The sequence below is a fragment of the Nelusetta ayraudi genome, unplaced genomic scaffold (assembly GCF_046127955.1).
Source record: "Nelusetta ayraudi isolate G7.1 ecotype Tasmania unplaced genomic scaffold, CSIRO-AGI_Nayr_v1 ptg000009l, whole genome shotgun sequence".
In the NCBI taxonomy this organism is placed as follows: domain Eukaryota; kingdom Metazoa; phylum Chordata; class Actinopteri; order Tetraodontiformes; family Monacanthidae; genus Nelusetta; species Nelusetta ayraudi.
Genome location: NW_027466059.1, coordinates 1,290,094 through 1,314,068, shown reverse-complemented (window position 1 = coordinate 1,314,068; position 23,975 = coordinate 1,290,094). Strand labels below are relative to the sequence as shown.

Sequence of the window (23,975 nt, the reverse complement as noted above, 5' to 3'; positions counted from 1 at the left end):
CAGTATGCGTGAAGTGCTGTACACCGGTGTCAGTTCATGCATAGATGCTTCAAGTGTGACCGAGCGTTTGGTGACACTGAGACCTGTGGCGCCCCAGTCGTCCAAAGTTCATCTACTGTGAGTTCGTATAAACCGAGTTTTAAAACCAACCTTTTTAAATTCATTGATTTTCAGATTTCAGGCAGTCTCAGGACGATCAGTTTGCATTTGTATCATGCGGATTTGTGAGTATAAATATGATTACTGGTTGCGAGTGAATCGAGTCGTGTGCAACTGCAGCTCTGTTCTTGTTGGACAAGTTTATCACTGCAAGTTTCTGTTTTTAAAAAAACAAACAAATTTATAAAAAAAAAAGGCAGAACATGAGTTTGGTACCGAGTGCAGAGCTGCAACGCTGTGACGAGAAGAAGAAAGACATTTTTCAAAAAGTTTCTCCATGTCCATGAAAACACGTGAAATCATTCTCTCTCTATGAGAAGGAGGACTTCTCAAGGGCAACTCGGGCTAAAAAAAATATTATTTGTAATTTGTTAAAAGTACCGAAAGAGTAAGTCATCTATTATCTTTAGTGTTTGATGCTCTTTGATGACCATTGTGAAGAAACTAACAAAAGAAAAATGAGCAATAGAGGCCAACGAAAAAAACGTGTGTAGGTACAATTGAGTCACACTCTGTCTCTGAATTGAGAAGACGTATTGGAGATTGTTGACACTCCCGTTGGATCACAGGGGAAGGACATGATTGGCAGCTGCAGCACGAGGTGATCTGCAGAAATGATTCACAACGGATCAAGTCTGAACTCCAGACTGTCTGTTCTTTGCTTTGCGGCTACAGTGGAAAACCGCCGCGGCAAAAACCTAAGCTAGCTTGTGGATGCTGCACGGTAAATGCTGCATGATTTGTTGTGAACGCCGCCCTACAGGTCGGTTTTGTGAAAGCACCCTACAAGTCACTGTCCTTTAAAAAGGCAACCTAACCACGGAACAAAAGTGTACAACCTCAAACTGTAATGGAACGGTGCCTCGCGCAGAAGTCTTTCACTTGCCATACTTTGCTGAAGATATCTTTTTAAAAATATAAAATGATTACAAAAAAATATATATAAAGTACCTTTAGTGGAATCTATTTTTTTTTTTTTTCTTTCTCGGTGCGATGCTACGTTTGCAGTGGACACACACGATGCGAGGGACAGAGAGACGAATCCCTACGAGTTGAGCTGTGACGTTGCGCAATCAGAACTGGCGACCGCTGTGGCTCGGAAAACAAGGTCACTTCCTGCGGGGCTTCGCTAGAACTCGCACCCCCAAAAGAATCTTAAGTGCACGGATGCACACGTCGCAATGGCACGCACGCACGCACACTCGTGCAAAAAAATATTTACACATTCACACGCCAATTATGCTCACACACACACACGCTCGCTAGCACGCTAGCACGCTCTACTGCTCCGTCTGACTGTAGTCGTAGTAGAAGTTGTAGTTGGCCGGAGGTTTGGGGATGACCGGCGCGCTGTCCGGGATGGGGACGTTCTCCAGGTCTAGGAGGCGGAGCTTAATCTCCATGGAGAGGAGGATCTCCAGCTCGCTGCGCATCGACTCGCTCGCCATCTCGCGGCCGAGCAGGACGCTCAGCCCGTCGGTCCACAAGCAGAACTGACACACGGAGGAAGAGGAGGAGGACACTTTTAAATTCACGGAGAGCAACAACACCTTCGAGGACCAATGAGAACGAGGCCTCTCAACTTCCTCCCACTACTCAATACAATAAGTCCCGCCCACCTCAACCCCGCCCAATGAAACCAACACGACCGCTATACTGCGAGACTCACGTCCGTCCTTGAGGGGGCGATGAAGTTCAGGCTGTACTCTTCCACATCGTAGGTGATGCTAAACGCCAAGTCCAGCACCTCCTGCAGGACAAACACGAGAACACATTGAGCCTCGCCAACCAAAAAAAAAAAAAAGAAAAGAAAAAGTGAGGATTGCTGCTGACCTTGTTCTGTTTGCCTTTGTTCTCCTTCATGTGGGGGCAGTCCTTACCCGTCAGCAGGCCTTTAATATCTGCTACTGGGACTGAGGGTAAACACAGAGACGTGGACGGATGGAGAGGTTGGTTTCATTTGGAATGGGTGAGTCCTCGCTGTCCCGGCCTCCGGCCTGTACTCACTCTTCTCCTGCAGCATTTCTATCGGGGGATTGTCCGTGTCCTCCTCCACGTCGCCGTAGTGAAGCATCTTGTGATTGGGCGACAGACGGCAGTACCAGAGTTTGTCTGCAAACACGGGAAAAAATAAAAGAGACAGGCTACAGTCAGTTTCTCAGGCTGTGTGTTTATGTATGTATGTATGTATGTATGTGTGTGTGTGTGTGTGTGTGTGTGTGTGTGTGTGTGTGTGTGTGTGTATGTATGTATGTATGTATGTATGTATGTATGTGTGTATGTATGTGTATGTGTGTGTGTGTGTGTGTGTGTGAATGTATGTATGTATGTATGTATGTATGTATGTCTATGTATGTATGTCTATGTGTATATGTGTGTCTATATATATATATGTATGCATGTGTGTGTATGTTTGTGTATGTATATATGTGTGTATGTATGTATGTATACATGTATGTTTACATGTATGTACGTATTAGTGTGTGTATGTATGTACAGTGTATATGTAGTCTCACCCTGTCTGCGGCGGCTGCTGATCTTCCTGAACATGGTCCCTTGACACAACCTGTTGAGTCTCTGCTGGCGGATCAGCTCCAGCAGCTCGGGCTTCAGCCGCTCTTTCAGCTCACTGGAGAAACCAAATTAAGACACAAAGATAATCAGCTGCAAAACAATAAAAAAAAAGGACACTCAAAAACCCCTCACGTAGACTTTGACCTGTCTGCTGATTCCTGCACCGTCATACTGGCGGCTTCTGTGTTTAGCGACAAACTGCTGCGAGCAGCTCCGCCGCTGCTGCTGCTGAACAGTCGGCTGGCTTCATGAGGGTGGAAAGTGGAGGCAGCGATACGGCTCATGACATCAACATCTATCTGTTTAATTAAAGACGCGTAACTGATAAGATACATAACTGTTCATTGTTATTTCCTGACACCTATTTGATGAAAAAAGGCAATTCCAGTCAATCCCTTTCCATTCGCGCCATTGAGATTTATATCAGGGGTGTCAAACTCAAATACACAGTGGGGCCAAAATGTAAAACCTGGACAAAGTTGTGGGCCAACGTTGATACTTATTGGAAAAAAAAATCTTCCTCCAGATTTTAACAGTGAACCTTTTTATAGGGAAACACAAACAAGTTTTGCTTCAACCTGAATATGGAACAAAGAAACACTTAATACTATATAACAAATTATCTAATATTACACAAATGCTAAATCAAATTTCAAATTTCAAATATTTAGAAACTTTGGAATAAATTTCAAAATAAAAATGGGTCTTTTTTTTTTACTTGCAACATTCTGATTTACATTTCAACAGTGACCTTTTCTCATGGGCTATATATAATACACTTAAAATGACAATAATAAACCAATTAAGTCACACTAATATCCTTCAATTATGTCCAGTCCTGATTGACGTGCCAAAACACACGGCACAGCAGCGCAGCACATGTGCTGTATAATACCGGCGGGCCAGAACTGGACACTTATGAGCGACCTTAGAGCGAGAACAGCGTGATTGAAGTGGCGTGCGTGACTCACAGAACGGGCGGAGCCAGAGTCTCCTCTTGGTGCAGCCGCTCCGTCTGCCGCAGCTTGAGGATCTCGCTGTAGTTGAGGGCGTTGACCTTGTTCTTGAACAGCTCCAGCGAGGTGGGCTTGCTGGACAGCGTCCTGGTGATCTGCTCCCTCACCACCTGCATCACCTGGACGGGGACGCACAGTGGAAGTGTTTCAGCTCGGCGCGGCCGCGCGTCAGTTGTTTGAGCCGCTCGGCGCTCTCTCACAGCACTCGCTCTTGAATAGCACGAGTCGGTCTGTGCATTTTGCACGCTGCCTTTGCCGCAACATAAATAATTAAACGTGAGGTAATTGCTCCAAAATATATTGTTTCCATTAGCTTTCAACCTCACGATTGAAAAAAACAATTCAACTTGCCGCGAGGGGTCAAAATTCTATTTTCATTCGGGAAGTTCGATATCATCGGCCTCCCAGTATTATCGGCTGATAAAGGCATTAAAAATTAATATCGGAAAATATCGGTATCCTGATTTTTTTTTTTTTTTTTTATTATTATTTCTCACGAATTTAGTAGTCATGCCAAGGAATGAATTCCTCAAATTTCCTGGTATTACTAAATAGCAAATAACAATACTTTACGTTACTCGTCTCTACTACGCTTGATGATGTCATCAAAGTGCATCGAAGCGTTAGCAGCAAGCGACGCGCGTGTTTCATTCATTTTGACCAGAATGTTTTTATTCTGAAAACCTTTGAAGTTGTTACATTCATCATTGTCTCTGCATCCAGCGGGACATCACAACACAAATTAGCCATAATGTGTCCACGGCCGCATATATATCGGTATCGGTTGAAATCGGTCGATATCGGTATAGGAAATTAAGAGTTGGACAATATTGGGATATTGAATATTGTTAAAAAAAAAAAAGAAGAAGTCAATATCGGACATCAGTAATTTTTATTCACACCAAACAAGAAAAAACTGCTCTCTCTTTATGTTCCAGCATTAGAGTCAATATATAAGATGGGGGGTTTATTTGCCACTAAATAATGGGCTATTAGCACAGCTTGACTCCCCTGCCATTCATCCTCCTTGGCCACGCCCCCTTTCCTCGGACACATGAATGCCTGATTGGGCTTTAAAGATAAAGCTGCAGCCAGCTTCCTTCCTTTCTGCCCGACTGACATAATTACCCCCCCGCCCCTCCAAACACCCCCCCAACCCTCATTGATCCCTCTGCTCCCCATCAAGCCAATTATATGTGACAACCCTCACCCCCTCCAAACTCCACTGTTGCCAAATTAGCACAAATCAATCGTGGATTGGGGGCAGCAACGAGCAGGATTGGCTTCAATTTGTGACCGTTAAGCCCTGAGGGAGAAACCCAACGCAAGTTTGATTCCATTACGCAACATAAGAAATAGAAATACGGTTGTGTAAAAATAAACGAAGCTTTGCAGCGGCTCTGAGTCCGCGTTTTGCTGCATGACTCGTCAAACAGGGGAGACAAAGTTACAGCTGATCCCCTGGAAGACAGTTTGGCCCCCTGTGTCTAAAAATCTGGTTATCGGAGCCTCTGTGAATCTAAATGGAGGACCTATGGTTCCGCGATGGTGCGCCGCTCCACCGCTGCTCTGCTGACCCCCATCATTCCTCTGCACAGACAATCGCGCTGAGCGTTCGGGCCCCGAGCGCAGAGCTTTCCAGAGTTCTCCGGACAATTGCTGCCTGCCTGCCTGCCTGCCTGCCTGTCTGTCTGCCTGTCTGTCTGCCTGTCTGCCTGTCTGCCTGTCTGCCTGCCTGCCTGCCTGCGAGAGGACGAGTGTGAAACCCTGATCCTGGAGACTTGAGTTTCATGCTGTGACCCTGTACTCCATGACCCTCGCCGTCCTGCCAACGTCGACGTGACAGCCTCTTCCATGCACGCCATCCCCGACACCCGCGCTTCACATCGTTCCCTCAATAAATTTTTTTTTAAAAAAATCACCTTTTACTCGATTGAACTGCTGGACGCTCGAGAAATCTGCTCGTTTCTCTCCCTCAGTTTCTGATGACGACGGCCGAAACGAATAAAGATCAAGCGCTTCAAAAAAAAGCAACCATCAACTAAGCCTTACCTCCATCTTTCTTTTTTTTACCCTCCCGGGATCGAGCGCTCTTCGGAAAATATCAGAAAGATATTAGAAAAATCCCAAACGTGAACTCCAGCAGATATCAACAGTTGAGAGAGAGTGACGCAGCTGAGTGACAGAGACGGTCGACACCTACATGACAGCGGAGGTGGAGGCCGCGGGCTGTTTTGTAAACACGCACGCTGATGCTCTCACACACACACCCCGGTCCCCCCCCCCCCCCCACCCCCCGGTCATTTAGATCAAACTGGCCAATGGGAGAGGTGACTGGCAGCTGCTTCTGTTCCCTGTGTGTGTGTGTGTGTGTGTGTGTGTGTGTGTGTGTGTGAGAGAGAGAGAGAGACAGAGAGAGAGAGATAGAAAGAGAGAGAGAGGGAGAGAGAGAGAGATTATGAGATGCGCAGGGCAGCACAAACACACCCACGTGACTGACTGGACGGAAGGCGTGCGGTCGGAATAAATTGGATTACTCCCGCTGGGTAACACAATTAAAGTTTGTGATGACAAATATGCAAACAGCACTGCTCTCTCCTCGACTCTGTGTGTGTGTGTTCTGATCTGCGCTCGTGCACCGTCACCCCCACCCCCATCCCCTCAACTCCAACTCTCTTTTTTTGTGGTCCTCCTCTTCCTTGTCCCCTGTGTTTCTGCCGCCCACCACGCTTCTCATTGTCCACCTAATGCCCCTTTGTCATTTGCCCCAAAGCTCCCTGGGTAGGTGGCGGCCGGCGACAACAAAAGGATCCCCGGACCGCCCGCCGGCCCGCCGCCCAGGAAAGGTCGAGAGGGGGCCTCCGAGTTTTACGGCCCGTCGGGAGAGAGACACTTTGTCGCTGACGAACGGCCCGTGTGTGATATTGAAAAGCGGGCCGGGACAAAAAGCCCCGCCGCTCTTCTCTTCTTTTCAGCCCCTCGCAATATTTCTCCCAGACCGGAGCCTTGTTTCCTGAAGCCTTGTGCGACCCTTTTAAGCATTGTGGCGGCGTGACACTGCGGTGTGAGGTCAACTCTATCTGTGGGGGCCAACCACAGTTACCATGACAAAAAGCACATCCAATACCAGGCCGCAAAGTACAAACACCATAAAATCTTTTCTACACCGGCTTTCGCGAAAGGCTCAAGCGTGAGAGTGCGAGGATGGGCGGCAGGGGAGAGCTGACTCCGGGAGTCCTCGGGCGCGTTCACACTGCCGGCTGAAATCCGATTTTTAGCCCATCCAGATTGAAACTCTGATTTTACAAAGTGCTTTGAGACGCCTTTGGATGTAATTTAGCGCTGTACAAATAAAAGCTGATTGACTGATTTCTCAGTATGTTTCTCTAGAACAAGCGCTACCCAGGAATTTGTACCGATACGGATATTGATTTCAGTGCATCTCTATATAATATTGTCATTAATTTTTTAGAACATGCTTGTTGTTTCCTGGTTACCGGTCCATTAGTGAGTGATGGTGATTTTCTTTTTTTTTTTTTTTTTACCTTATCAAAGTCCTCCTGCGTGGCCCTCATCTCCTTCCAGGTCTTGTTGAGAAGCTGAATGCAGACACAGAAAAGCTCCTCCATCAGCCGGTCCTGGCCAAAGAAGATGGGATGGTAGTCCGATCCCGTCTCGGAGGCTGTCCGCACAGAGAGGGGGAGGAGGGGCAACAGGACACGGGCTCCTTTGAGAATCCGTTTGACCCGCGAATCACATGCAAGGGTCGGCCGGCCGGGTGTCCGACTTACGGGGCTCGCCGATACGCAGGATTTCACAAAGGATGAGCGTCAGCTGGATGCTGCTGCGGGCGAACGGGCACTCGTGCTTGTCTTCCCGGCTGCTGTTCTCCAGGACAAACTGGGAAAACGATTGAACACACACTTTAACACAGTGGGTGCTAAAATTCAAATTTTCAGTCAAAAAAGTCACAGAGATAAAGAAACTAGAAATTACTTTAAACACTACTACTACAACTATTACTGCCACTACTTCTACTAATAATGATGATAATACTAATATCATAATAAAAATAAAAATTTAAAAATTAAATAATACAATAAAATTAATATTTCATTTTATAAAATCATACACCAATATACAAATATAATAATACATCTAAATATTACATATTATTTCCTATAATAGAGTTTCTTTTTAAGAAAATTGCATTTTGCCCTGCTTAGGTGCAGTGAAAAAGAATCCTTCAAATATGAATTGAAAGAAAGAATTCAAACTGGTTGTAACTGGTGACTGTGCGGACAGATGCACTCACCCTGCTGTAGGCGTCGGGATAGCGCGTGGCAAAATAAAACATAGTGTCCAGAGCTAAAAGACCAGGGGGCGTTCGCACCAGATCCTGTCCAGGGTTACTGTTGTTCTGCAAGGAAACAATTACCAATTTGACGCGTTAAACTCAGACATACGGCAGAGTGGGTGGAATATTTCTCTCTCTCAGCTGCGACTTACAGAGAAGCCCAACTTCTTAAACTCCTTGGCGCAGAGCGAACGCCGCCTCTCGTTGCTCAGGCTGTTCTCGCTTTCGTTCTCGAACGCCGCCTGGCGTAAACCAATCAGGATGTCCCGCTGCTCCTGGACAAACGGACGAAAGGCCAATCATTAACGTCGAGAAGAACCACGACTATTTGTACGAGCCGCGGCGCTGCCGTTTCCTCATCCCTGACGTCCCTCGTTGGATCAGCGTTGGGCTGCGCGAGCAGATTCTGGTGCTTGTATGTGATGCTGTAATATACTGTAACAATATGGTATTAGTGTGTATATTTAGTGTAACATATTGTAAAGGGAGTATGGTAATAAGAGTGCATAATATTCAAATGTATGGCATGTATATAATATTTATAATATAGTTTTGATGCTTATCAAAACTCAGATATGTTTGTAAGAATAGTGTGCATAATACTTACAATGTTTATACATAGCTTATTACACTTGAAATAATGTAATAGTGTATATTTTGGTGTTTATATTAATACTGTAATATTGTACTCTAATATATTGTAATATATGGCATTAGTGGGTATAATATTTAATGTTAATATACAGTATCTGGATCTGTATGTATATCATTTATAGTGTCCATGTCTATAGTACTTATACAGTGCATATGCATCATACCTGCAGTGCCTAGGTACAGTATAATATGTCAAATTTGGTATTAAAGTGCTATAATAAAACTGTAATAATGTGGTAGCTGATGATGTTCAATAGCTGCATCTAATATATTGTGTTAATGCATTTCGATGGAGACTGCAATAAGATGCAGGTGAAAGGTGAAGTGAATAGAGGTAGGTCGAAATGAGTTTTATACTCCTTCCTAATCCTTTGCGCATATTTAAGTTTCTAGATATTTGTTTTCTTGTTTATATGTTTTTCTTTTTCTTATTTCATTTATGGTATTTGTGTTTTGTTTTTGTTTTTTTGTTTTTTATTCAATTCAAATGCAACGGTGTGGATGACGACTCGTGGCTCACCTGTCTGGAACAATCCAGAGGGGTTCTCATGCGAGGCTCCAGGAGATTCAGGGTCACCGACTGCAGCACGTAGAGGTAATGGGCCATCTCGTCCTGCACGGCGCCGGAACTGTGGATGATGTTCTGCGACAAAATGAAAAAATAAGTCAACGCTACATCAACTCCCGCTTCACAGAAAAAACATCCCCGATAGACATAAAATGGGAGGAGATTTACTTTGTAAATGTACTGGCGGAGATTCCTCTTGTTCAGGAACTCAAACATTTCCTGGAAATAAAAAGACAGAGAGAGAAAAAGAGATGACAGAGTGAGCGCGGGGGAGTTGTGAGCAGGGGGGAGTGCAATGACACCCTTCCGACACAGGGTGGCGGTATAGTCACGGGAGCCGGTGAGTGGGCGGGGGGGTTGGGAGAGTTGAGAGGGAGACTTTGACCTCGATGACGAAAAACGTTGCTTGCTGGTACACACGTCTCAGACCCAGCCTCGTTTAGTTAAGCACCAATTTTGCTGATAAGAAGGGTGGATTTGTTAATGTCCAACAAAAGTGAGGAAGTACGTGTGTGTGTGTGTGTGTGTGTGTGTGTGTGTGTGATTAACAAAGAAAGTCTAAGAGAAAGGAGCCAGGGCAGCGAATAAAGGAACTGTGTCCGTACAATCGGGGAGGAGGAGGAAGAGGACGCCGGCGGGATGGGGGTGGGGGGGGGCGTGAAAGCATCGACTGTCGGCAGACAAACAGATGAACTGACTGTGACGGACTGTGATTGTGTTGAATTGTGTCGTGATGAATCCTCCAGCCATTGCGATTGTTGCGCGCGACAGTCACAATCCCGTGCACAAGCGACAGGATTGTAGGGAAGAAAAAAAATAAAATAATACCCCAGCTCGCGAAGGAGTCGCAGTCGGATTAGTAGTGGAAGTGTCGGTTCCCTGTGTGACATCGCAAAGGTCTGATTTCCAGATGTGCGTGTTGTCGCAAAACTCATTGTGAAGAGTGGAACAAGTGAAAGATAGAGAAGCATTATTGCTCCAAATTGTGTGTTTCCGTCCACGGAGTCGTCAGATCAAGACGAGTCACATATCAGGACGGTGCAGGCAGAATGTCGGGTGGAGCTGCCGACGCCTTCCAGACATTCAGGAAGAAGATAAAAGCAACCCAATGCCTCTTTTGCCGCACATTTGTGTATTCGCTTTAAAATACAAAAAACAGGAAGTTGATGAAAATACACTTGAAAGCGAAAGTGAGAGAGAAAGAAACTGATACAACGGCACCTGTCTGTCAGAGTCGCCGGCAGTTTGCAGCAGTGCCATGAGCAGAGCCATGGCCTTGGTCTGGATCTGCTGGTTGGTCCTGGTCGGGGGGGCAGAGCAGAGCAGAGGGATGGTGTCAAGTAAATAACAATGAAAACCAGGCTCAGTTTTAATCCATTCACACTCAATCGACACTTTAGGTGAGACAAACATCAGAGTCTGTCCCAGCTTTGATGTTGCATTCGTTACAACAACATGGTGGTTAGTGGTTAGCGCTACCGCCTCACTCACAAACCCACACTCACAGGTTGTGGGTTTGATTCTGGGCCTGGGACCTTCCTGTGTGGAGTTTGCATGTTCTTGCTGTGTCTGTGGGTTCTCTGGCTTCCTCCCACAGTCCAACAAGAGGTGAATTGGAAACTCTAAATTGTCCGTCGGTGTTGTTCGTCTTTCTATGTGGCCCTGTGATGAACTTGTCCAGGGTGTCACCCTGCCTTCGCGCTACGACAGCAGGGAGAGGCCCCAGCAGACCCTGAGCTCAGGATGAAGCGGGTAGTGAAAACGGAAGGATCGATGGACTTCCTGTTGCATAGGCTGCGTTCACACTGCAGGCGAATCTGATTCAAATCAGATTCCTTCTCAATACTGATTTTTAGGGCTGACTGTTCACACTGTTTTTAGCAAGTGTCCCGAGAGATGTAAAAATCAGCCTGCAGCTTCAATTTTAACTTGACCTATTTTTGATTTACTGCAAAACACAACTTATAAGCTTACTGTGTCACACTAAAACAGGGGACTAATGGAGAATGAGTCAAAGGCTGTGTTCAGACTGCAGGCCAATCTGATTCAAATCAGATTCCTTCTCAAATCTGATTTTTCGGCCTGACTGTCCACACTGGTTTTTAGCAAGTGCCCAAATGGGATGTGGCTCTGCTCAGACTGGGTCACATTATTGACCCATCTGACAGGTTGCTGTAGCAACGACGTCGGAGCGGAGGCGTCGTCCAGCATAGCGTGTGTAATGTGTGACGTCATATCATTGCGACAGCGGCAAAAATTAAATGGACTTGTTGCGATACGTGCCCTGATTTGTGATTGTTCAGACTACAAAAGAGCCATCCGGTTTCAATCTGGATGGGCTAGAAATTGGATTTCGGCTGGCAGTGTGAACGCGGCTATAGACCGTAATGCTATTCAGCCCAGAACCCAACACTCGACCCTTTTCTTCACAGAAAAAAAAAACCCACACCACCTCCTTGGAGCTGCTACTTACACCTGCAGGTGAGCGACGAGCCTCTCCATGGTGACTTCCTGTTTGACCTGCAGGAAGAGGCTGTTGCTGCTCTGCACCATGCTCTCCAGGATGTCCAGCGACACCTGCTGTATGGAGGCGTCCGTGACCTTGGCGTTGACAAAGTTGGCAATCTGGAGGAGGAGGGGAGGGAGAGTTAACGTTAAGAGAAAAATTCAGAGTGACGGGTTAGAACTTGTAGTGGAGCTTCGGCCGATCCAACACCTTCTTGATGAAGACGGACGACAGGTTCTCCCAGGAGACGATGCCATGGTCCATCAGCTGCATGAAGGCCGTCAGCGTGTGGGTCATGATCAGGTTACTCCTGTGTGAAACACACACGTGCACGAGGAGGAAGAAGGAAACATTTAATGCTATTGTGTATCTCTTGTTGCAATCAGAATAGAATAGAATGCCTTTATTAACCCCGCATTGGGGGAATTGGCATAATTACAGCAACAATTATAGTGTAAAGAGAAGAAAAATTATATGAATTGAAGAGAAATAAAATACAATATTTTTAGAGTAAGAAAGAAAAAAAGAACAAAATATATACATCCTATACACAAGGTATAGGCAACCTACGGCCCAGGGGCCATATGCGGCCCGTTAAGCTTTTTAATCCGGCCTGCCAAACTTGAAGAAATTATATGAATAGTAAGTAAGTCATAAAATAACTGAATTTCATCCATTTTTTCAGTGTTTTAAGAGTTAATAGAGTAAATACAGTGGGGCTTCAAAGACACAGATTTTGTTGTAACTTTGCTTTTGTTCATCTTCAACTGACATTAGAGCACACGTTTTCTACATATCCCATGATATATTGTTACCTCCTATGGAGGTGGCTCACCAAAACACATTCATCTGCTCCTGCTCCGGCCCCCTCTGTCAAATTTTAGAACCCACTGTGGCCTCAAAACGCTTGCCCACCCCTGCAACAGACAGTTGGACTATCTACAAGCTATCTACATGATACTGACAATACAAATAAGTGTTTTATTACTTTATTTGTTTTCCAGCCTTGGCAAGCTGTGAGGTCTGTAACACATACCCCCCCCCCCCCGTCCCTCCATCCGACATACACACACACACAGAGCACTCACTCGTTGGAGTCCTCCACTATCTTCACCAGCAGCAGGTGGCCGTCGCGGCTGATGAACTCCTGAGCAAAGGTCACGTCGGTGGAGACGCTGGCGAGCTCCTTCAGCGAGTCGCAGCGGACGCCCGAGTCGGCGCTCTGGATGCCCCCGTACAGGTCTTCAGCGCAGCGGCCCTGCCGGCGGCGGAGGGAAGCACAGACGCGCCATCACGACGTCGCATCGGTGCCGACCGTGTAAAAAATGCGGACTCGGGGGAGCCCGGGGGAGGAATGTGAGAGGGAGGTAACAGAGCGGCGCCGGGCGCAGACTCACCGGAGCCTTGGTCAGACGCAGAATGCTGCCGTTCTTAATGTCCAGGCGGTTCTGGAGCGCACAAACAAACAAGGAAAGACAGGCGGGAAGCTCGTTAAACGGAAAAGTGAGAGAGGGCTTGTTGAGAATTTCCACAGGGGTCCCTAACAAAGTGGCCGGTGGATTAAAATCGCTTTGGCTCTTTAAGGGGACGGGGAAGTGATGCGCCATGGCCGGGCCCAACCTGCTGAGGCTGCACTGTTTCCTCTAACCGCAATTATTAATACTGTTGCGCCAACCGAACGGGAGACTTTCCCGAAGGCGGCGCTTTTAATCTGAAACATCTGCGACTCTGGGCTGAAAACACTCGGCTGGGAGTCTTTCCGAGAGCAGCTGAAGCTGCGCGCAGACGCGGGAGAAAGCCTCTTTCCCCAACATCTGATTGCATTTGCAGTGCAGTCTCAGCCCCGAAGAGGGGGAGGGGCCTCCGAAAGTCACCTGACACCAGCTGAGTTGACTACCAGCTGCTTTTTTCTCCCCCCCACCCCCCACCCCCCACCCTCTGACTCTTAACCTGGTCTCCTTTGGAGCTCATCTGCACACTGTCATTCAAATGGCCTCTGCAGTTCAGCTTCAAGTTGTTTTAAGTGGCCGTGGGCCCAAAATAGAAGAAAAAAAGTTCTTCACAGACTGGGGGAAAGTAAAAAGGAGATTTACAAGTTAATTGCCTCAAGCTGTGTGAGATGAATCAAACCCGGCAAGACGGTCTAATCCCGCCTGTCGTGCACGAGCGCCGATATTGATTTGTGAACGGATGTGACTCACCGACTCTGTGATGTAGGTCTGCACTCCATCAGCGTACTGCAGAGCGTAGTTGTCGGGGCCTGGGAGGTTCCACCTGAGCAGGACACGGACACGAGCCCACGTTGAAGGAATATACTGTACATACTGCAGTTAATTTGCACATTTTGAGTCTTTTTTTAAATTATTTTGAGTGTGCTCTTGTATTTTTGTTTTTATAAAACTTTGCTTATCCCTGCCTCTACACATGTTGACTGTCTTTTGCACATCAGCTTTGATTGCTTGTTGTACATATTTTTTTTTAATGTTTTTTTGAACTACTGTATAGTTTATATTTGTACTGCTTTTAGTGCTGCAACGGTGCAGTTTCCTAATTTGGGATCAATAAAGTACAGCTATCTATCTATAGTGCATCCAGCCATCCATCCATCTATCTATCTACAGTACATCCATCCATCCATCATCCATCTATCCATCTAAAGTACATCTATCTATCTATATCTATCTATCTATCTATCTACAGTACATCCATCCATCATCATCCATCTATCCATCTAAAGTACATCTATCTATCTATATCTATCTATCTATCTATAGTACATCCATCCATCCATCCATCTATATAAAGTACATCTATCTATCTATCTATCTGTCTATATAAAGTACACCTATCTAGCTATCTATCTACCTTTATAATGTATATCTATCTATCGATGTATTCATCTATCTATCGCATCAAGCTAAGACCTTCCTCAAAGGGAAATTTCGTTATGTGTGCAAATGACAATCTTCAACAGGGTCAGATTCAACTTACCCATCACACACCTCCTTAATCACAGCAGACAGGGGCTTTTTCTGCACAGCGATGAAAAAAAAAAAAAAAAAAGATCAAACTTGCGGTCAGATTGTCACACCTGCCGCCCGCCACAACAACAAAAACAAACAACAGCAGCGCTCCCTGTGTAGTCTCCTCCGCCGTGGAATAGCGATGGGCCGGCCCCTGCACCGCAGACATCCACGCTGGCTGCAAACGCTGTTTACAGAGCGGAGGGAAATCCGAGGGCTCCCCAACACTTTGCAAACAATGTCGCCGGCGGCAGCCAGATCCTCCTCAAACGAGAGCCAGACGCTCCTCCTCGCCCGACTCGCAGCCATCCTGCTATTAGTGGTCAGCGCGGCGGTCACCCAGTCAAAATGTCTACAGGTCCTGCGGTGAACCCCGGCGGCTGCTCTGTTATTAGTGGCGGGCCAGGAGGGCCAACCAATCGCAAGTGTTTAGCGGCGGCGGTGGGGTGGGGAGGGGTGTGGGGGGTTCGGAGGCGATAGGTCGTAATCTAAAAATGGGAATATTGTGGATGCGGCTCAGACGTTCACTGGGTGCAAAAACACTGCTGGCGGCAGTTCGGCTGTTTGTTTGTTTGTTTGTTTGTTTGGTGGAGGTGTGAAAGTCTGGCCGCCTGGTTGCAGGCTGCAGTTTCAGGCGATCTTTACAGCCCAGCATGCCAGCCAACCTAACCGCAGTGGTACATTTATTTTAATGGAATGTGTGCATCACATGACCGCCAAGCATGCACCCTTGTTGAGTGAAGTTAAGCTAGCTATGTTTATCTTTAAAGGTTTCCTTGTGCAAAGAGGTGAGACACAGGCGACCATCTAGTGATATTCAGTGAACGCTCAAGCGCATCAGTGTGAAACAGCCCATAATAATTCATATTGAAGAAGAAATAAAGGGCCCAAGATTACCCAAAATTCGTACTAGCAATGTTTTCAAACGCTGATGCGTGTCTTTAGAATGACAGTAAACTCACTGGAAATAAAAAAGACCACACTAGTTGAACTGTCAAAAAAAATCTTCTTGGTTTTTTCAATTTGTGCGAGCAATAAAAAAATAAAAAAATGAACAAAACGGGACCAGTGAGCCTTACAAAGTCTGTCTATGCCAAACCTTCTGCCACAATCCAATCAGCACCGATTCTAAGGTCATAAATATAAAAAATGAGAAAACAAATAAAAAGGAGAATTAGAGGCCTATTTTTCTACTTAAGCCTGATTGTCTTGCTGAGCTAAGACGCCCACATGTTGGCCTGTCAGCCGCTTGCCCCCGGTTAGGTCGAGAACCGCCGAGCAGCTCCGATGAATATTTGCGGCGAGGCTTCGTTAAGGAGCAGCAGCTGCGCGGGGGCCTCGTGGTCAGAGATCATCTGGTGACGGACTCCCAGCGACCCCTGTGTGTGTTCTGGTGGCGCTGCAGCCTGGTAACTGGCCTGGAGTCGAACATCCGGAGTCGGGATGCAAATTATCAATTGATTCATTAATCGTTGGTTGATTGACCTCATTCGATCGATTAACGATTAATTGACAAGCGCCGATTTTTCATGTGAACCTAAATTTCACAATGAAAAACGTGTAAGGAACGCATTATTTAACCCTTTAATAATGTTGAGGGTCCAGTGTGACCCATTTTTAGAGACCAGTAAAAACACCCTAAACATTTTTCCTCTGGCTTGAAGTTGACGTTTAAAGAGAAAAAAAAAAAAAAGTTTAAAAGTAACTTTTTCTAGGTATACTATGACCATCACAGAATCTACATGTGAATTGCTCTTTCCTGCCACTATACTGTTATAATGACTGCCGGTGTTAAATTAATTGCAACTGACTGAAATTAATCGACAATTAATCGACTGACTGTTAACATCCCTAGTCCAGAGTTGACGTGCATCCCCAGGTACACTCCACCACTCCGGTGAATCGAACCAGAGAGGCCAAACAGCCTGAGAGGCTACGGCCAAATGCGGCCGCCTGGCTTTCGGGTTAACCGGGGGCGGCGAGTGAAGTAGCAAAAGAGGAAGTGCTGCCCAAAAAAAAAAAAGACTGGACCAAGGAGCAGAGTATTCCCACGGAGTTCGGCGCCCGAGCGGAGGGAGAGAGAGTGTTGCCCACCTGGTCCAGTTGTATGAGCTGGGGATAGGCCCCTGGCATCTGGATGGCGATCTTCACGATGTCCTTCTGCTGCGGCATGTTGGCTCCTCTCGACTCCAGCGCACTGCCAACTGTTGAGCACAGACACGTTACTTTGAGTGACGTATTCGCGAAAAAAAAAAAAAAAAAAAAAAAAAAGCAGACAAGAGCAGAAAGAGTCTAATAATTGGCTCAAGATAGTGAAAATCTGATATCTGCATCATGCCACAGATTTTATTTATTTTTTGTTCAGATCCATCATTTCAAACTTCTCTGCGCATCAGCAGTCATGTGACCGACCTCCCACTACGGGAGCTCCACTGTCTGGGAAAACAGCACGGCAGACAGACACACACGCACATGGAAAATGGGCAAACTAACTGTCACGACTGAAGACGCATTAGTTACTTCAGTTTAATCCCAGAAAGTTGCGGTTGTAGAAGAGACGGTAGGAATGGGTCTGGTTTATTTCTGCAACACTTAAATCCACCAGCAACGCTGGAGAGATGTGCTTGCAAAATTTAAAGACGCATGCATATGTAGGAGAGTATTTCATAACTTGGAAGCTATTTTGAAGGAAAAAGATTCCAACATTGAGGAATGTGTCTGAGGTGACAGTAGCTGCGTTTCCATGACAGTTTTTCCGCAAAATAAAAGCAATATTTCTAAAATTTCAACAAAATACAATTGCGATTTGCAGGCGTTTCCGTTGAATGGTGCGAAAGCACATAAGCCGTAAAATCTTGTCGAGATTTTACTAGAACTTGTAAAAAAATATTCCGTCTCCTCCTCCGTCCAAACAAAACGGGCCATTTTCACTTGAAGTGAAGTGATCACATGACCCCGTACGTTCATAAACGCGAAAAAAGTGTTTCCATGACACTTTTGCGATATACATCAATATCGATACATCTGAAACACCACCTGATGAGAGTGTAAAAACCTTTTAGTGATATTTGAGAGGTTTTCGAAGTTTCCATGACCAGTTTTTTATTGCGATATTTAGGTTTGGCGCAATTCTAGGGGTAATGGAGACGCAGCTAGAGAACCACATTTTGCTTCAATTACTCGCTCCCCTCTCCTGAGAGTGGGTGTATGACACTGGGTGTTGGAATCCAGCACCTTGTGATGTCACAAAGGGCACTGATGAATACAATGTTCTTGTTTTTAACTAAACATGCCATTTCGTGGAACTGTCGAGTGTTTTTTTTGTGTGGTTAATTGTAAACTGATGACCTGGAATTCGGTGTAATCATCGGCGTAACAACAAAATCTCACAATTGTCTTGTGGCTTAGTAAAAACACAACTACGGTCACAGTCGACCACTTTGAATGTATACTTGTAGTAGAGAAAAGGAGTGCAAGGTTTCACTCATGGAAGGCTTAGAGGCATTTCAGAGATGTTGGCATGGACTTGAGAGGTGGAGTGACACACCCACTGACTCACAGCAGTCAAATACTTTCGATCTGCTGCTGCTGGTGGTACCGCACGGCGCTGCCTTCCTCTTTTTTTTTTTTCCCCTGCCTTTATGCCGTCGTGACTCAACTGAACTGAAAGCTGCCCGCGCTCACGCACTTTGCCCCCCCCCCCCCCCCCCTTCTCCCGCACTTTCCATCGCACACACACATACACACACAAATCATCATCATCATCACTTCCTCTCCGTCCTCCAGTCGGCGCTCCCAGAGGACACAGAAGAAGCTGTTGTTTTGCTTTGAACCCTTCTCCCCCCCCCCTCCTCCGCTTCCCCCAGCGGCTCCTCGGCACATGGAAACAATACGGACGGATCTGAACTCCTCCGTGACGCCTGCGAGCTCTCACCAGCGAAAAGAGAGGCCGCCGGCCGAGCCTGCAGTCTGGTTGCGCCGGGTGGGATTAATAACAATCCCCCCCCCCCCGCCCGCCCCCATCTCCTGCAAGATTCGCATGCCGTCACTCTCGGTGAAAAAAAGAAAGATAGAAAAGAAAAAGAACGCTCTCGCAGTTTTTACGACGGGTTTCAAAGCGATTACCCTTCTGTCAAAACGTCTCAGTACAAACTTTAACTGTCCTTTTACCACACAGAGCCTGAGGCCAGTGGTGTAGTCCAGTTTATTTTAGTGGGTATACCCCCCTGCTTCAAAACAACACAAAATAAGAACCACCACCATGCTCTGTAATGCATTAAGTCTGCATTCACATATAAGTGAGATCTCGAAAGACTGATTATGTGCTGTCTAAATGTGAATGTATTGTAAGTAGGGCTGTCAGCATGAACGCATTAATCGCAATTAATTAAATACAATCCAGAACGCGTACATTTTTTTTTAATCGCATCTCAATTTCTCGTGCCCAGGCGATTTTCATGGGCATCCAGTCTTTTTGTCCCTTTTACTGACCCGTAGTTGGCCCCTCTGGCCGATTTCTGGCAAGAAACACTTTGTATAATGGGTTTAAAACTGCCTGAAATGCAAAATAACAGAATTTTACACATGCAATTCAAACCGTGATTAATCACAGTTAACTACGAAGATTCTGCGATTAATCGTGATTTTAAAAAGATTATCGTTTCACAGCCCTAATTGTAAGCAAAACAAGATATATAACAGTAATTTACAACTGGACTTTAATTAACGGACGAAGAACAATAAAATGACTAATTTGTTAAAGAAAAACATAATAAATAATTAACACACATATGAAAAAATAAAGTATCAGCAATCAAGCGCAAACACGAACACATTTTCTGAAGCGGCACTAAAGCAATGGCTGACTCTCAAAAGGATCAGAACAAAAAACATAATTTTAATCACATTTTTAAATGGGAAAGTGAACTGATAGGTATCTTTGCCCATTTTTTAGCAGTTGTACGATAATTTGGGACCTTTTTTAGTGGTTATACGGCGTATACCTGCGTATCACGTAGACTACACCACTGCCTGAGGCCACGTCATCTTTCCTTCTTTACAGAGAAAAAACCTTTCAAGCAGGAACAGAAACACAGAGCAACTGTCTCTCCTCTGCAGGGCTGGTGGTAGCTGCTGCTAAAATATGCAAACAACACCACTTGCAGACACAGTCGTGCGGACCCTCACACTGACCAGACAAGAACGGAGGCCCGCGGTGCTGAAAGACTTCCAGCACCGCAGGTGATGAGGTTCAAGCCCTGTTAAATAACCGCCTAATCTGGGAGGGATTTGGGAGAACTCAGACTTGTTTCTCGGGGCGGCTTATGAGTCAGCGTGTTCTTGGGCAAACCGTGTGCTAATCTGCCCGTGCGGCGGCACATTGCGTCACGTCGGCGCAAACAAGCGATATTGTCTGAGGTGGATGATGATGATGATGATGATGATGTGCGAGGCCGTCTGTGAACCGGAACTCATTAGTCAGGTGGGGGGAAAAAAAGATGTGACATCTCGTTTCATTTCAACCAAGAGGCCTAAAAGAAATCAGCCCGCCAAAATCCGATTTCTAGCCCATCCAGATCCAGATCAGTTTCAAATGAGACAGATGCGTTTCAGTCTGAACAGCTCCAAACACAGTTTTGGACACTTGCTAAAAACAGTGTGGACAGTGTGGACAGTCAACCCGGAAAATCGGATTTGAGAAGGAATCTGATTTGAATCAGATCCGTCTGCAGTCTGAACGCAGCCGAAAGGTGTCTGCAATATGCTGGAAGATTTATACATCATGCTCCTCTTTGTCCACATTACATAGTGGCAGCTAACTTTAACTTGACCTATTTTTGATTTATTGCAAAACACAACTTACACGCACACTGTGTCACGCTGAGACAGGGGACTAATGGAGAATGAGTCAAAGTCTGCAGCAAACTCACATGCCGTCGCTACTGCGAGATGTCATTCTTTTTTAGCGTGCTTGCTTAGCAAGCCGTCCTTGGGAAGGTCTGCCAACCAAGATATTTGTCCAAGGGGTTTTTGTTCAGTTTCAGGGTGACTCTTTGTTTACACAGCGCAAGTTACTGCGTAGGAGTCTGCAACCCTCCTCCGTCGCTACATTTGGCTCATGATATCCATATCCAAAGCGATCGCCTGCTTTAAAACGCTCAACATTCCCGCTTAACAGCGTGCACATTAGCAAACTTCGAGGGCCAACATGTCATTTAGGTCAAAGCAAAGAGCTCCGACCGCTGGCATTTGTCTTTTTTTCTTCACCCTTTTGTTTGCTCGTCGTCAAATATTCACCTCGCAGAGTCAATTCCGCACAACTTTTTCTTTGTGTGTGTGAGACGGAGATTACATAAAAACTCTGTGTCATGTGGGTCGGCCTTCTTCAGAATTTAGTACCTCTTGCTTATGCAGGGCAGGGTCAGGGCGACAGCAGGCGAAGCAGGGCGTCCCAGACGCCACTCTAAACAGCGGCGTTAATATTTCATCGACTCTCTGCTTTTCTACTGGTCGTAAGATATTTATACGAACACGAATCTGTTTGGAGGGGCGCGGCCGCGTTCTCTCTCGTCGTCGAGATTCTGCAGAGTCGCGGGACGGCGGCGGCGGCGGCAGCAGCAGCAGCAGCAGCAGTGGTGCGCCTCCAATAGGCCGCCGTCACTGCGACCTGTCTGTACTCGCTCGGGGTTGCACGCAACGCTGGGAAGAGCCCAGGGAAGACGCACACATTCTTCCTCTCGCGCCGCAACAAGATGGAGCTGGTTTCCTCCAGTGCCGAGGCAGCCCACATTATTAAGTCCTCCACCTTGCGTCGGGGCTGACGTGAAAGAGTTTTTTCGGAAGGAGCATAAATAAGACATCAGAGTGAAACATTTAAGACTCTGTTTGAAAATAAGTTTACCCGCCCTATTTCAGAGGTGAATGCATGCAGACTGTTTCTCCTAAAAGCAGTTTGGAGACAGCTAACCTCATATTTTAGCCAACATGACTTGAAATGACAGCAAGTTTTAGCCGTATTGGGTCTGGCATTTGGTACTTTGACTCTACTTTACAGCTGAATGATGACAATAATGGCACACGTTTTGACACAGATGCGTGTTAGTAATGCAGAAACTGCCACAGATAAAAATACCACTTTCAAAGACAGCGTCAGACGGAGAGGAAGTGCTCTGTGGTGCACACGTTTGCAAAACCACAAAAATAAACCTTTCTCAGATTTTCAATTGTAGCACATACACACACACACACACACACACACATATAAATATATATATATATATATATATATATATATATATATATATATATATATATATACATATATATATATATATGTATATATATATATATATATATACATATATATATATATATATATGTATATATATATATATATATAGCTACACATTTACAGTATCAAACTGCTGCCAGTTCTTGTTGTTTTGTTTGGTTTCATTTTTGAAAAACATACCAAGCTCTGTCCAAACACAGAGCATCCTAAAAGAAGGGGAGACTATTTAAACCCCCCCAACAGACTTGAACGGGACTCGTAAAGATGAAAAGCTCCACCGTGTTCAGCAGCTGTCGGTGCCTGCATGCTTCCATGAGCACTTTGCTTCATTAGGCTTGAAACCAGCAGCACGCCCAGACCTTTTGTCAGCCCGCAGCAGACCCAACTGAGTCTCGGACCCCCTGGACTGACGGAGACCCTCGTCATGTGCGCGTGCGTGAATGAATGCGTGTGTGTGTGTGTGTGTGTGTGTGTGTGTGTGTGTGTGTGTGTGTGTGTGGTGGGGGGAAGCTCTCAGCTGCCTCGCATTCCTAACCTGACAGGGTACCACATGCTCGCGCACGCGCGTGCACACCAAGTGGGACGATCTGATCACATTTCGATCCTAAAAAAGTGAATTCCACGTTTGAAGAATGAACACAGATACTGAGGGTACTACTGCTGTATAATAATTCAAAAAATAATAATAAAATAAAATAAAGTAAAATAAATCATAACGTTTGTACGGTCCGACGAGTTGTGTCACTGCCAACCTGGAGTTGTGCTGCCGTGGAGCCATAGGCGAACCGTAGTTTTGTTGGAAGCAAATGTGTGGTTTAAAGAAATAAAAAGTTTAAACAAGCGCCAACAGTGAAGCTATTACAAGTGCCGTATTATATAAAAAACGAACGTGACTCGGCCCGAACACAACGGCGCATAGGAGGAAGCGCGTTCGAGTCCGCAGCCCAGCTTTATTATTATCATTTGCAGTCTGCTGCGACCTACCTGGTTTTGAAGAGAGAAGTCGAGGCTACTGTCCTGCAGGAACCGCCGCGGTAGGATCGAGGAACATTTGCAACTTTCCCTCCCTGTCCCCCCCACCGTCAAAAGGAAGCAACTTAGTCCGCAGACGAGACTTTTCTCATTACAACATCCAGACTGGACGGGAAAAGTCAGCAGAAAACTCGGTGCATTGAATTTCCAGGAATGATTAGTTAGCTTAAAAGTTCCGGGTTGGTTTGAGTCGCTCAAGTCGGAGGTGAAGTGAAGCTCGCCGAGTGTGATAGTGTATTTCCGGTTTGACACGGCTACTTTCCAGTGCTTTCAAAGCCAGTACATAGAAAGTGTCAGATACATGTCATTGTATGTTCAATTCATGTTATATATATATATATTTTTTTTTTAAACAAATACTTCAATTCAGTTTCGAGCGTCATTTCGTTTTAAATGAACCACCTTTCAAGGCAACAGTGGTCCTCGTTGAGTGGCACTGCACTTTTATTCTGAAAGTCCCACGCTGCCGAAATGCTACTGCTGCTCAATACGAAGAAAATCGACTTGACTTCAACGTTTTCACAAAGTAAAAGCTGAAGTAGCTGAAGGTAACGCTGGTTAGAGCTGCCCCCTGCTGTCGCTCATTTTTCCAAGCGCTACTACTGTTGGCCGCATAGATCATGTCTTGTTTTACCGTTTTGTATTTACTGTTGGACTAATTGGAAGACTTTCTGCATGAAGTACAATAGAAATGTATGCAAATCGGGTTTACTCTGATACTTTAAAAGTTCAGATGTTTTATGATAGTACAAGGCTGAATTGTTTATTTTATACCTTTGTCTGTACTCGTATTTT

General features: G+C 45.7%; 1 protein-coding gene and 1 long non-coding RNA gene across 2 annotated transcripts; one reads left to right on the top strand and one right to left on the bottom strand.

Annotated features, from left to right (window-relative positions):
• Window positions 1-141: 141 nt before the first annotated feature.
• On the top strand, window positions 142-539 carry LOC142883925 (uncharacterized). Its single transcript, XR_012926097.1, has 2 exons — window positions 142-262; window positions 415-539. It is a non-coding gene; the product is annotated as an uncharacterized LOC142883925 (long non-coding RNA).
• On the bottom strand, window positions 423-23,394 carry elmo3 (engulfment and cell motility 3). Its single transcript, XM_076019237.1, has 21 exons — window positions 23,133-23,394; window positions 16,952-17,061; window positions 14,826-14,866; window positions 14,036-14,108; window positions 13,232-13,282; window positions 12,923-13,092; window positions 12,045-12,144; window positions 11,802-11,953; window positions 10,550-10,628; window positions 9,497-9,547; window positions 9,281-9,403; window positions 8,259-8,381; window positions 8,065-8,169; window positions 7,541-7,649; window positions 7,295-7,431; window positions 3,705-3,868; window positions 2,676-2,788; window positions 2,167-2,271; window positions 1,993-2,072; window positions 1,829-1,909; window positions 423-1,652 (listed from the first exon to the last, which is right to left on the bottom strand). Exons 2-21 carry the CDS (start codon window positions 17,027-17,029, stop codon window positions 1,440-1,442), a joined length of 2,148 nt encoding a protein of 715 aa, XP_075875352.1. The 5' UTR covers window positions 17,030-17,061; window positions 23,133-23,394; the 3' UTR covers window positions 423-1,439.
• Window positions 23,395-23,975: the final 581 nt, after the last annotated feature.